Genomic DNA, 13,589 nt, shown 5'->3' with positions numbered 1-13,589 from the left:
AAGAACAGGCATGATTCTGTAATGGGCTCAGAAATACTTCCAGGAACCAATGTCTGTAACCACAGTTCACCATGTCATCTACAATAGCAGGGTAAAGCTCTATCAGGAAGAACAAAGCCACATTATGAACATGATCCTGTCATGTGATGAGGAACAAGCACCCAAACACAGACTCAGAGGGCAGGAAAGGTGTCAAATAAAGTGCTTCTTTAATAATAACCATTGAAGTGAGTCCAGTATAACAGGGCGTGTATACAGGCAGTCTGACAAAAGGAAAATGGAGACTGGGACTACATATACACACAAAGACACTGAGGTTTAATCAAGGGAAGAGGAAACAGGAGCGGAACAAGGAAACTGAAACTAATTAAGCCCAGTGATTCAAAGGAAGTAAAACAAAATACAAACCACAGGCAACTGGGAATTACAAAATAAAATAGGTAAGTAAGTAACTCCACTGGAAAACACAAATAGACAGGGACTTAACAAGAAAACACTAAGGAACCTAGAGTGATACATACACTAAAATCATGGCACAGTACACTGAACCGAAAACAGAATAACAACTCTCACAGCAATCAAAATGAAAGAATAACAGAAACAACAAAACTCAACCCTCAATAGTAATAAAAACTGAAGGGCAAGAGGATAGGATAACAATGAGAGGCAAACTAAAAAAAAATCTTAACAACCAGAAAACTCAAAATAACCAAACTCCCACACCATGGGCCAAAGCTCATTTAAATTGGATTGAGGCAAAGTGTAAAACTGTTCTGTGTTTAAACACATCAAAATTTTAAATTGGTTTTGGAAAACATGAACACCACACCTCTGGACTACCGAGGAGAAAAATTGTCCAAGAGTTCAAAAGCCTGCATCTCTGATGGTATATGGGTGCACTCGTGCCTGTGCATAGATAGCATGTATATCTAGATACTGCATATTTCTGCAAGACAATGTAAAACTACAAACAGCATGGCTTTGCACTGAACTAACCTGCAGTCTAGACATTTCACCAGTCGAAAACATTTGTTGCCACAAAATGGAAAATCTGACAAAGAAGGCCCAAGACTACTGAGCATCTAGAATCCCATATTACACAAGAATGGGAGAGCATTCCTCTCCTGAAAGTCCATCCTCTTTTAATTGAGTAATTCAGTTCCTTAGTTACTCAATTAAAATTCTGGTTTTCTATTTTACAAATCTTTTTCTTTGATACCTCACAAATCATTGATTGGAGGTATAAATGTCTTGTACAATCTTTTGTTTTTTTTAATATTCTGTTTCAAATGCACTGATTCAGTGCCTTTAAACCACAGTAAGCTGCAGCTGCCAGAGAGGCAGAGAGATACTTAAAATCACAGCACATCTTCATCTTTCTGACCTCAAACAAAGGAAAGAAATGAGGAGATGGTCTTTCGCATATTTATTTGGCTCTTATGACACAATAGGGGAAATAAAAAGTTGCTCTTGAATGTTATGTCCCAGTTAAGAGTTTTATCCATTAAAACTCTGTTTTGAAACTGCGTAGACCCTTAACCTTTAATTTGCAGCTACATTTTCACAGAAATGTTTCATTTGAAACAAATGCAAATGAAAATTATTCATTACTTTTTAATCATGTCTTTTTAGTATTCTGTTTTTGAAAATGTTTTCAAATCACCTATTTTTTACTTTTTTGGTATTCCGATTGCACAGCTGCGAAAGGCAGTAAATATCAGAAAAAAAGGCAAAAATCAGCTGCTTTTTATGAAGCATGAGAAATACATACATTATTTATTGCAGCAATCTTTGCACAGTTGTGTTACATTTCCCCTTAGACCTTACTCAAACAATAATTTATTCTCACTGACCACAACCTTTTCCAACAATTTGTTTTGTTGTACCTTACCTATACATTGGCCATAGTAAAAGGTTACAGGTGCAAAATTATAAAAAGTTTTCATAACTATTACAAATATTTCAAGCTTCAAAAAAAGAATATGATATAAATGCTGTGACATGAAAAGGCACAGCATGGATTAAAGGCATACGTAGCTCAAACTACATGTGTTAATGAAGTATAAAGAAAAATGTAATTTCAAACAAAACTTTAATGAATTTGGTCTCTGGGGTGGTTTGAGCTGTTTCATGCCCGCGTCCATACATTATAGATTGGTAATCTCTGAAGGTTTGGTGGCTTACAGTTTATTCTTTGTAAAATTGAACATGATCTTTGATTCTTTTGAACATGTTGTGCATGAAGGTCTCAGAGGACAAAGCAGTATTTATGATGATGGTGTCACATGAGAAAATTAATGATCAAAAATACAATTAAATGGAATAAACAGATTTATTATGCAGCAATAGACATGTTACCAAATAGTAGTGATAATAATAATTGGTTGGTCTTATGGGCTTCTTTGAAAACACATTCTAGTTCTGCGATGTCTTTTTTCTGCACACTTTAAGTGAAAATTCAAGGAGAGTACTCTTACCTCTCATGATGGAACACTGTTTGTTTAGCTCTGGTTTTGCCATCTGTCTTTTGTTGCTGCTTCCTTTGTGTAATAAATTCCTACCTTGAGTACTTCCAGCAAGTTAGAACCAAAGAAATGTGTTTTTGTTGCTTTTATCTTACAAAAAAGACAAAAAGATAGTTGAACAAGTCCAGAAACCAACTGCAGAAAAGCATGATGTTATAAATTTAAAGTTTCTAAATCTTTTATTTATATAATTCTGTCTTACTTTATATTACAATTGGATTAAAACAGTGTGCCTCCAGTGGTGTAGTGGTTAACACATTTGCTTGGCAAGGAAAGGGTTGCTGGTTTTAATCCCAGCTGGAGACTCAAATCCTCTTTAGGGCTTTTTCAGGAAGAGCAGCTAGTGCATAACAACTAGTGCAAGCCCTACCGGCTGTCATCACCCCTTGTGGCAAGGGTGAAGCCGGAAGCAGCTTTTTCATACTGTAACGATGGTTAAGTGTTATTGTACAGTGACATGTTGGTGATCTCTGCACACTGTTGTTGTTCCTTTAAGATTCATGTTTGGTTGTGGTACAGGAAGGGGAGGGGGGACCTGGTTGTTTTTGTGTGTGTGTGCCAGGCTGGAGAGAGGAGCTGTACGAGGGCGCTCTCCCCGGAGTTAGCAACCCGCTTGCTTATGTGCCGAATAAACGGACAAACTGAGACCCAACCGTCTGGTTCTTGTGAATGTTACAATACTAACATTAAATAACTGACGAAGCGATGAAGGGTTGGGTAAAGACTTCCTGCTTTCTTATTGTCTCTACAAGTGCCCTTCATGGGCATATGACTTTAATTTAACACACAATGCTTTCCCCAACGAATGATCTCCTTAGTTACTGAGTGATATTACTAAAACTTACAATATCTGACTTTTTAGGGAAACTGATGGGCCTCGTAGACGAGTGTTGTTGTTTTATTTAGTAAAGTAAAATGCAACCAGTGCAATGCTTGCAGAACTTCTACTCACAGATAATTTACAATTTAAAGGTATCACAGAGAGGTGAGCTATGCATTGCTTCTTTTAAGCATTTTTGTAGGTCGCCTCATGGTCGAACAGTGGTTAGTACGGTTGCCTCACAGTAAGGTCAGTTGGTCAGTTCCACCATCCAGCCAGGGTCTGTCGAGTATGCATGTTCTCTCCAGGTACTCTGGGTTCCTCCCAAAGTCCAAAGATGATGATTCTAAATGGTTCCCTGTCTCTATGTGTTAGCCGTGTGACAGATTGGTGACCTGTCCAGGGTGTACCTTGCCACTTGCCCTAAGACAGCTGGGAGAGGCTCCAGCTCCCCTGTGACCCTGATTTGGATAAGTGGAAGAGAATGGATGTTGACAACAGGCAGAGACACAGAATACAGCAGCATCAACCTTTAAATTCTGGCAGCTGTATCCTAACACACACAACATTTTACTTCACCTTGAGACTAACTTTAAATATTCTGTTTCACACTTGTCTCCATGACGATTTTATTGCCAGTGTAAAACTGCAGAACCGACAAGCCCATCATGGTTCTTTAAAGCTCCTTTGTTGCACCACATCCCTCCACCTTGTGGCACTGTGAGTCTTTGGTCACAACAGTGACACAGAGTGGAGCCCTGCAGTTCTCAGTAACACAGGATGGCTGCATGGGGACAGTGACACTGTTGAACAACTCACCTTACTCCAACAGATATCGATATCAAGTCACACCTACTCGGATAGCAGCGAGTGGTGTTTAATGCTCTATCTATATTAGAATTACATGAAGTTAGATTGATAACACTGATCATTTCAGCTTGTTGGTTCTTTTCTCTCCCTTTCTAAACTTTGTTTCAGAGATCACACCATTGTAGTTAATGGATTTTAGATTTTGGGCTTCCATGTAAACTGCTGGGAATATCTTTTTATATTTAGCTGTCAACTGGGCTGTCGATAGGTGAGTTAAGTATATTATGCTATGTTTTAGTATCATAATTTCTCACTGGAGTTTCATATATCTGTATTCTGCACAGAATGTCCTCTCTCTTTTTTCCCTCTCACCCTTTTCTCTTTATTATATCAGTATCAAAATCCTAACTGGCCTTCTTTTGCTTGATTATTTGGTTTAGCAGAGATACACGTATTTTTACTTTAAATGCTTCCCCTTTCCTGCCTCAGAAATCATGGCCCAGCCTTTACTGTGACACTGGCCGACTCCATCTTGTGTGGGCAGCGTCTGCACCGCGTGTCATTTCATTTCCACATTCTAATGACCTGCTTTTAGTCCTTGACTGTAGAGATTTGCTCCCGTGGACTGTGTCCTAAACTCGTGCCTAGTTGACCTGCCCTCAACTCCAGGGATTAACCTTCACAAGAGAAGGGCTCAAAGTGAGAAAAGAGTCTTTCCATCCACTTATTCTTTGCCATCTATTGCATCCAAGAAGGCACGAGTTCAAACAACCTTCAAATGGCCGAGCTAAAAATAACAGAAAACGGTTAGCAGTCGTCTCGCCTTGAATAAAAAAGGTGTGGTGATTTCTGCTTCATTCTGACACAAAGAAAAGACATTAAACTTACTTAAATGTAAATAATCTGTCTTGTATTGGGTCGATATTATATAACAAATGCATAAACTTGTTAGGCAGTACGTAGGACATCGACATCTAGTCACAGATGATATGTGTTTCTAAAATCTATTTGTGGCAATTAAAAAGAAAATCTCACCTATTTCACATTCAGCAGAGGTCAAAATAATGTGATAGATACTTAAATCACTAAAGCCAACAAACAAAGAGGTCTGAGAGTCATCTGCATTGCAGCAGAGTGTATTATTATGCTGATGAATTATGTATCCCAGAAAAAGCATTGAAACAGGGAAAATGTGGCCTGTAGATATAACAAATCTTTAGATTTTAAACGAGCAAAATATGTTTTCCATATTGAATGCATTTTCTTCATGCTGTTATCCAAGTCAGTTTTTCAAATATTATATTTTGTATTACATTTTTTTCACAATATATACACTCAACAAAAATATAAACGCAACACCTTTGTTACTGCTCCCATTCCCCATGGGATGGACGTAGAGACCTAAAATTCATTCCAGATACACAATATAACCATCCCTCCCAAACAGTGGTCACAAATCAGTCCAAATGTGTGGTAGTGGGCACATCTGCCATATTGAGATAATCCATCCCACCTCACAGGTGTGCCACATCAGGATGCTGATCTGACATCATGAGTAGTGCACAGGTGTACCTCAGACTGCCCACAACAAAAGGCCACCCTGGAATGTGCAGTTTTGTCTCACAGCAAAATGCCACAGATGCCACAAGCAATGAGGGAGCGTGCAATTGGCATGCTGACAGCAGGAATGTCAACCAGATCTGTCGCCCGTGCATTGAATGTTCATTTCTCAACCATAAGCCGTCTCCACAGGCGTTTCAGAGAATATGGCAGCACATCCAACCGGCCTCACAACCGCAGACCTCGTGTAACCACACCAGCCCAGGACCTCCACATCCAGCAGGTTCACCTCCAAGATCGTCTGAGACCAGCCACCCAGACAGCTGCTGGAACAATTGGTTTGCACAACCAAACAATTTCTGCACAAACTGTCAGAAACCGTCTCAGGGACGCTCAACTGCATGCCCGTCGTCCTCATCGGGGTCTTGACCTGACTCCAGCTCGTCGCCGTAACAGACTTGTGTGGGCAAATGCTCACATTCGATGGCGTCTGGCACGTTGGAGAGGTGTGCGCTTCACGGATGAATCATGGTTCACATTGTTCAGGGCAGATGGCAGCTGAGAATGTCCCAGTTCTTGCATGGCCAGCATACTCACCGGACATGTCACCCATTGAGCATGTTCGGGATGTGCTTGACCGGTGTATACGACAGCGTGTACCAGTTCCCACGAATATCCAACAACCTCGCACAGCCATTGAAGTGGAGTGGACCAACATTCCACAGGCCACAATTGACAATCTGATAGACTCCATGCGACGATGTGTTGCACTGCATGAGGCAAATGGTGGTCACACCAGATACTGACCGGTTCTGGGTCCCCAGACCCCCAATAGCGCAAAAAACTGCACATTCCAGGGTGGCCTTTTGTTGTGGGCAGTCTGAGGTACACCTGTGCACTACTCATGATGTCAGATCAGCATCCTGATGTGGCACACCTGTGAGGTGGGATGGATTATCTCAATATGGCAGATGTGCCCACTACCACACATTTGGACTGATTTGTGACCACTGTTTGGGAGGGATGGTTATATTGTGTATCTGGAATGAATTTTAGGTCTCTACGTCCATCCCATGGGGAATGGGAGCAGTAACAAAGGTGTTGCGTTTATATTTTTGTTGAGTGTAAATAAAACAGGGACCAATCATTAAAAAAACTGAAAAATGACACACGGGACTCTGTCCTGTAATGTAACAGCTCCATAGGTTTGTGTTGTTGTGGCCAGTTTTAATTATTTTAGCTTCCAAATCTAATTACTGCCACACCCATGAGACCCGTCCACCATTGTTATGAAGAAGATGCTGGTCACAGGAGCTAAAAGGAATGGTAGGAAATTGAAAATGATTTGTTGTCACCATGGCTGTATAATTTAATGGCAAAGAAAGGCAAATGAGTTTATGTAAACCTGCTTGTACCTTCAGCAAAAAGAGAACGACATATCTATTAACATAGTTACTTAACCTGTGATTTTCAATTGATTCAAGCCATAGAAATGTGACGCAACTATCATTCTCTATGGGAAGAATTGAAGTTGAAGTTGTCACATGAGTCAACAATAATTATTGTTGACTTTTAGAATTTTGTGGTGAAAAAATTCTAATTCTACTGTATTGGTGACATTTAGGTTTATTAGGTATTATTACAAGTATGTGGAGATTCTAAATGCCACATATCTGGATACATGCTCAATCATCCAGGTACGTAAATCCCAAAAGGTTGATTCTGTTCATTTGGATGTAGCATTTTCAATGGGAGACACGTTTCATCTTTTGTCACCTTGTAAACAGTACATTTGCATAATAACTGAAACCAGCCCACTGGATGAACACTGGGCTGTGAGGTCAGTTCTCTGTACTGTTTATAAGGTTGGGGAAACCTGCAGTCAGCTGAGACTGAAGAAGTCAATTGGATGAGTGACGAAACGTTTCTCCCATTCAAAACACTATGTCCAGATGAACAGAATCAACCTTTTCGGGTAAATGCCTCATAGTTTGCATCCAAATAATGTTACATTTGACCTTTGACCTTACGTTTGCATTTCGCATGTTATATCTTTGAAGAAAGCATTGTCGAGTGAAAGAGAATGAGCTGTCTAGATACAGAAATACCGTAGTATAATATCATATAATATAATAAATATCATATAATAGGCTAAAGTTATTCATCTCCTGTTATCTATGAATCGCCTCTGTCAGTGCACCCCTGGTGGCTGTGGCTACAATGTAGCTTGCCATCACCAGTGTATGAATGTGTGTGTGAATGAGTGCATGACTGGATATGTAAAGTGCTTTGGGGTCCTTAGGGACTAGTAAAAAGCGCTATATAAATACAGGCCATTTACCATTTACCAATCAATACCTATTACACATTACCTACTCCTACATAATGTTTACAAAATACAATGTGATTCCCTTTAAAGGTAAATACTACCCAGAGAAGGAGCTGCCTTGGTGGAGGTGTGCGCTCTCAATGCTGTTTGTTGTTGTTAAGCCGTGTGACAGCTCACACTTCTACCTGCTCACATTATGTTGGTAAAAAGAGCCAAAAGGCTGGACATAATGTCAGGGTTGAAATGCAGCCTGTTAATAACAAAAGTGTGGGGCTCAGTTTACTTCACTTTTAAGTACCGTTGATAAACCAATAGAAATTTTGCATTTTCAAAGTTTCACTGCTCCATTTACAGCAATATGTTCTCATTTGCCCGTGGAACAAATCGTTAGGTCCTTTGATCTCAGCGTGATGGTTGTTATTGAGGGTTATGGCACTGTCGATATTTTTAACGCTGCTGCGCTTGTATGTGTGAATGTTTGTGCGTAAGCCTTTCAGAGGTTTTTGGGAAAGAAGGATGTTTCCCAGGAGCTGGAAGAGGTCCACATGGAGGCTCGAGCTCAGGACAAACTACACACCGTCTCTGTGTTACAGCTGCTGAAGAGCCCAGCTGTTCGCTGGCAGCTCATAACTGTCATCATCACCATGGCCTGCTATCAGCTCTGTGGCCTCAATGCAGTAAGTTTTTGATTTAACTTACCTTTCTCAGGTTTTGAGTGGAATCATCTCCCTTTATGCTATTTCACAGTGCATTTGACTGTATTTATAGATCATTTATTATTCATTTAAATAGATTCAGATGCACCAAATCAATAATGCAAGCTCTGTGTAAATATTTCATTATAAGGACCCCACCCCAACACCATTCTGAAAGCAAACATTCAATATATCTTTAAAGATGATCTGGCACTCTTAGAGTTACACCTAGACCTTGTTAATAAGTTTGGAGCCTTGGTCCTTCCCCAGGCAGGAAGGTGATAAGTGTTACCTCTTCTACTGGAGATACTTCAACAGGAGAACTTGTCATTCTGCTCTATTCTGGCACTCTGGAGTACATTCCCAGTCGATTATGCTGTTTTCTGATTTTTATGATTTCGGCTTGGGCTAGAGAATATTGCAGTAAACACTGATGACGAATTAAAGACAAAAAAAAGGAACAGAAAATGCACGAGTAAAGTGTTCGACCACCAATTGCCGCATGAGAAAAAGGCTTCGTGATTTCTATTTGAGGGATGGAACTGCTTTCTTTAAGTGACATACTGCCTCATGAGGGCTTTTGATCACATTGGAGAAAGTTCTGTTTAACACATCAGTCCAAAAATGGGTCAGTGTCATCTTGGAAGAGATGACCCACCCATCACGGTAGAATAAAAGACAATCAATCACAACTTTGTACTGATTTGCCCTACATTCCTAGCGTGCAAGGCGACAACGCGACCAAAGTGTACCAGTAAAATTTTGTTACCTTACCTTGTTATTTAACCATTATGTGTGTCTGGTTTGGTAACAACTCCACCACTTAACCCACTGAGGTCTGTGCCTGTGCTTTCACAAGTGTGATCCTTGTATGTTTCATCACTTTTGAAGTCAAGTATTTTTTTTCTTTTTTAAATCAAGTTTTAAATCTGTCCTTTGCTTAATTACATAGTTCTTGAACTGCATTTTGTTATAAAAGTTTAAAGAGAAGGTTCAAGTGTAAATACAGAAAAAAACAAGAGCGCTTGTGCACCGTTAACCTAATTAAAGTGACTCTAGGTTTATGTACAGCGCTGTGCAGGAGACCCAGTGGCTGTGGAGAATCGCTGTGAGTCACTATATTTTGTGCACTTTGTTCAGACTAAGATGCTTAGCCATCCTTCACCTGCTGTGCTGCACTGCACTCGAGTGTCAATGATTGGTATGTCTCTGAGCTGGCTTTATAAATGCCAAGAATAGTCCTTCACCTGGAGGAAAGTTGCTGCTAATTACAGCAGACTGAGAAAAACTTACTTTAAAATTGACTTCAGACTCCCAACTCTTGAGTCACGATCGCTCAAGAGTTGGGAGTCTGAAGTCAGTTGCGTTACTATTTTTCAACAGACGGTTGAAGCTGTGTTCAGCTTCCTGCAGCTTATATCGGGGTGATCGTGGCTCAAGAGTTGGGAGTTTGCCTTGTAATCAGAAGGTTACCGGTTCGAGCCCCAGCTTGGACAGTCTCGGTCGTTGTGTCCTTGGGCAAGACACTTCACCCGTTGCCTACTGGTGGTGGTTAGAGGGCCCGGTGGCGCCAATGTCCGGCAGCCTCGCCTCTGTCAGTGCGCCCCAGGGTGGCTGTGGCTACAATGTAGCTTGCCATCACCAGTGTGTGAATGTGTGGATGACTGGATGTGTAAAGCGCTTTGGGGTCCTTAGGGACTAGTAAAGCGCTATACAAATACAGGCCATTTACCATTCACACACACATTCACACACAAATGCAAAAACACTGGCAGTTTTTAAAACTCTAGATTGTATTTTCTCACTTTGCTTCCGTTTGTTCGCACTTATTCAGCCTTCTGTAAAACACGTTCAAAGGTTTTAATGTCTTTCTTTGTGTTTTTAACAATATTAGTGCAGGTGTTAAGCTTGTTGCATTTTAATGTCAATTCATCTCATTCTAAATGTGATGAGAATGTAGGCCAACTTTAGTGACATTGTTAAAATTTGTGTGTCAGCTCTGAAGCGAACAGGATTGCTGAGTTTTGTGTAAAGATATATATAAATGAGTATGTTGTTGTGAAAACCAAGACCAATGGTACTTTTTAATTTTTTTAGATCTGGTATTATACCAATGGGATTCTTCGTGAAGCAGGCTTTACTGAGAGCATACTTCCCTACATCACACTGAGCACAGGTGCCATAGAGACTCTGGCTGCCATCATCTCAGTAAGTATGGCTATTTGATTTATTACTGTAAGTCAGCAACAGCTTTCAGGTTTACTGTCAAGTACTAGGAGTTCAAAAATGAAAAACAAGCACAGACAGGCAAAAAAAAGCTGAGTGGTCAATATAACAACCAAAAAGAAGAAGAAATAACTCACATGGAAGAGAACAACAAAAGGTGCTGCAGAGAACAAAGAGAAAGTCCTGTTAACCCTCTCAAGGCAGGCGTTGCCGATTTGCAACAGTTCAAAACTAACAACCTGCTTACCCCACATACATATTTTATGAGTGTTTTTTACTCAGAAGTACCACTGCAGGACTTGGTTGTGCATTAGCAACAAAAAGTTTAATTTGAGCCTGAGAGGGTTAAAAATGATAGAGAATCCAAAAAGAAACCAAAACTCTGGCAGCAATGACCTGGGACCTGAAGTTAGTCAACATACAAACTGAGGGAGGGGACGAGACTCTGCGCACACACACAGGACTAATGAGGTGCAGGTGGAACCAATTAGGAAGAGCAGACAATTATAAAAGCACACGAAGGCAGATAAGATATTCTTGCAAACTGGAAAACCAAGAGTAATGAAAATTCAAACCCTTATCTAAGCCAGACACCATGACCCAGAAGGCCCCTCTGCTAATGAACAGTCACAAGGCACATTTTCTGTTTGATTGTATGCTTTGGTATGTTTGACAATTCTAGGTTTACATGGGTATGTGCTATGTGAGAGAGGTTTGCTTTTATTTTGTTAGCATTGGATGATGCTTTTTGTTGTAATTTACATTCCTGCACATGCATACACACTCTGACCGGCCACTTTTTTAGGTGCAGGGTTCAGTGTATTGTGCATTCAGAGATCCTGTACTGCATAGCTGGGCTGTGACAGGTGGTTGTTTGACTTACAGTTGCTTTGCTGTCAGGTCACCACAGGCCGGCCATGCTCCTCTGACCTCTGGCATCAATAAGACATTTTTAACCAGAGAACTGAGGTGCACTGGATATTTTTCTCTTGGAAATTCTCAGTAGGTCTGCAGCTTCTGTCTGGCACAAACAACCATACCACATTCCAAGTTACTTAAATCACCTTTCTTCTCCATTCTGATGCTGAGTTTGAATTTCAGCAAGTCGATGTCTTGATGCCATTGATACCATTGATACCATTTACATGGCTAAATGCAATGAGCTGCTGCCATGTGACTGGCTGATTAGGTATTATTGAGCAGTAAAACAGGTGTATGTTATAAAGTGTGTGTGTGTATTTGTGTAAAGTCAGTTCTATACAAGTGTATTGAACAACTACTAAATATTGTCATATTTATTGATTAAATATGACTCGTGATCTCCGTGAATGAAATCTGGGTAGTGTGAAGGGCAAAGACAAATATGCAGTAGTTGACAATCCTTTAACCCAATCAACCCAATCCTTTATTGTTACTATGTTAGCATATTCTAACATATTAGCAGCTCAGCTGTACTTGGATTGCTCTCAGCCATGTCATTTCACTTGACATGCTTTTTAGTATTACTTCCTCTGGCAGTAAATCACTTTCTAAATGATGGAGCAGGGAGCACTTTGTTTGGGAAACGGCTTAATGAAGTAGTTAGTTTGTTGGAGCATCTCTCCTGGCAGCTTGTGGGCGGAGTTGTTAGTATTTGACATCATGTGATGATTTACATGCAATAGTAACTTTGCATAATCACAGTTATGATCACATAAAGTCAAGTCAAGTCAAGTCAAGTTTATTTATAGAGCACATTTAAAAACAACCAAGGCTGACCAAAGTGCTGTACAGTAAATACAGATAAAAATACAATAGAACACAATTTCGTAAAACACCTCGCTGATCAAATAAAAAATAAATAAACAAATAAATTAAACCTTTCTAAAAGCCAATGAAAAGAGGTGAGTTTTAAGAGCAGTTTTAAAAGTTTCTAGGCTTTTGGAGAATCTGACGTGAGGAGGTAAACTGTTCCACAGTCTGGGTGCAGCCACAGCAAACGCCCTCTCTCCCTTTGTCTTTAATTTATACCTGGGAACATCTAAAAGCATCAGATCGGCTGACCTCAAAGATCTCCTGGGGCGATAAGTACTAAGGAGTTCTGACAGGTAAGAAGGTGCAGTGCCATTTAAAACCTTAAAAGCCAGCAGTAAGATTTTAAAATCAATCCTAAAAGCAACTGGGAGCCAGTGGAGAGAGCAGAGAACCGGAGTGATGTGGTCTCTTTTTTTTGAACCGGTCAACAGGCGAGCGGCAGCGTTCTGCACCAGTTGAAGGCGATGTAGACAGGAACGATCTAGGCCAGCATAGAGGGAATTACAGTAGTCCAGCCGTGAAGTAATAAAAGCATGGACCACTCTTTCTAGATCGTTCCTGCAAAGGTAAGACTTGACTTTGGCTAAAATCCGTAAATGATAAAAAGATCCCTTAACTACAGAGCTGATTTGTTTATCAAGTTTAAAAGCACTGTCAAAAATAACTCCAAGACTCTTAATGGAAGAAGTGCAATCGGAGGTTAGGGGTCCCAAAAAGTCAAGAGAGAAGTTGGGATCTTTAGGAAGCCCAAACACAATGACTTCAGTTTTGCTTTCATTAAGGTGTAAGAAGTTAAGAGTCATCCAAGTCTTAATGTCAGACAAGCAGGA

At 40.3% G+C, this 13,589-nt stretch overlaps 1 protein-coding gene across 4 annotated transcripts in view; it reads left to right on the top strand.

The window, feature by feature from the left end:
• slc2a9l2 (solute carrier family 2 member 9, like 2) overlaps window positions 1-13,589 on the top strand; it is a 169,419-nt gene that overhangs the window by 35,703 nt on the left and 120,127 nt on the right. For all 4 annotated transcript variants that reach the window (XM_085406006.1, XM_085406004.1, XM_085406005.1 and 1 more), the window contains 2 exons: window positions 8,534-8,721; window positions 10,837-10,947. In XM_085406006.1, coding sequence (XP_085262132.1) covers window positions 8,534-8,721; window positions 10,837-10,947 — 299 coding nt within the window. The remainder of the gene's footprint in view (window positions 1-8,533; window positions 8,722-10,836; window positions 10,948-13,589) is intronic.

This window comes from Rhamphochromis longiceps, linkage group LG5 (genome assembly GCF_057381845.1).
Source record: "Rhamphochromis longiceps isolate RC_006_pf linkage group LG5, R_longiceps_female_GT1.1, whole genome shotgun sequence".
Classification (NCBI taxonomy): Eukaryota; Metazoa; Chordata; class Actinopteri; order Cichliformes; family Cichlidae; genus Rhamphochromis; species Rhamphochromis longiceps.
The sequence above is the reverse complement of the archived record's forward strand: the minus strand, read 5'-3'. Positions and strand labels throughout refer to the sequence as shown.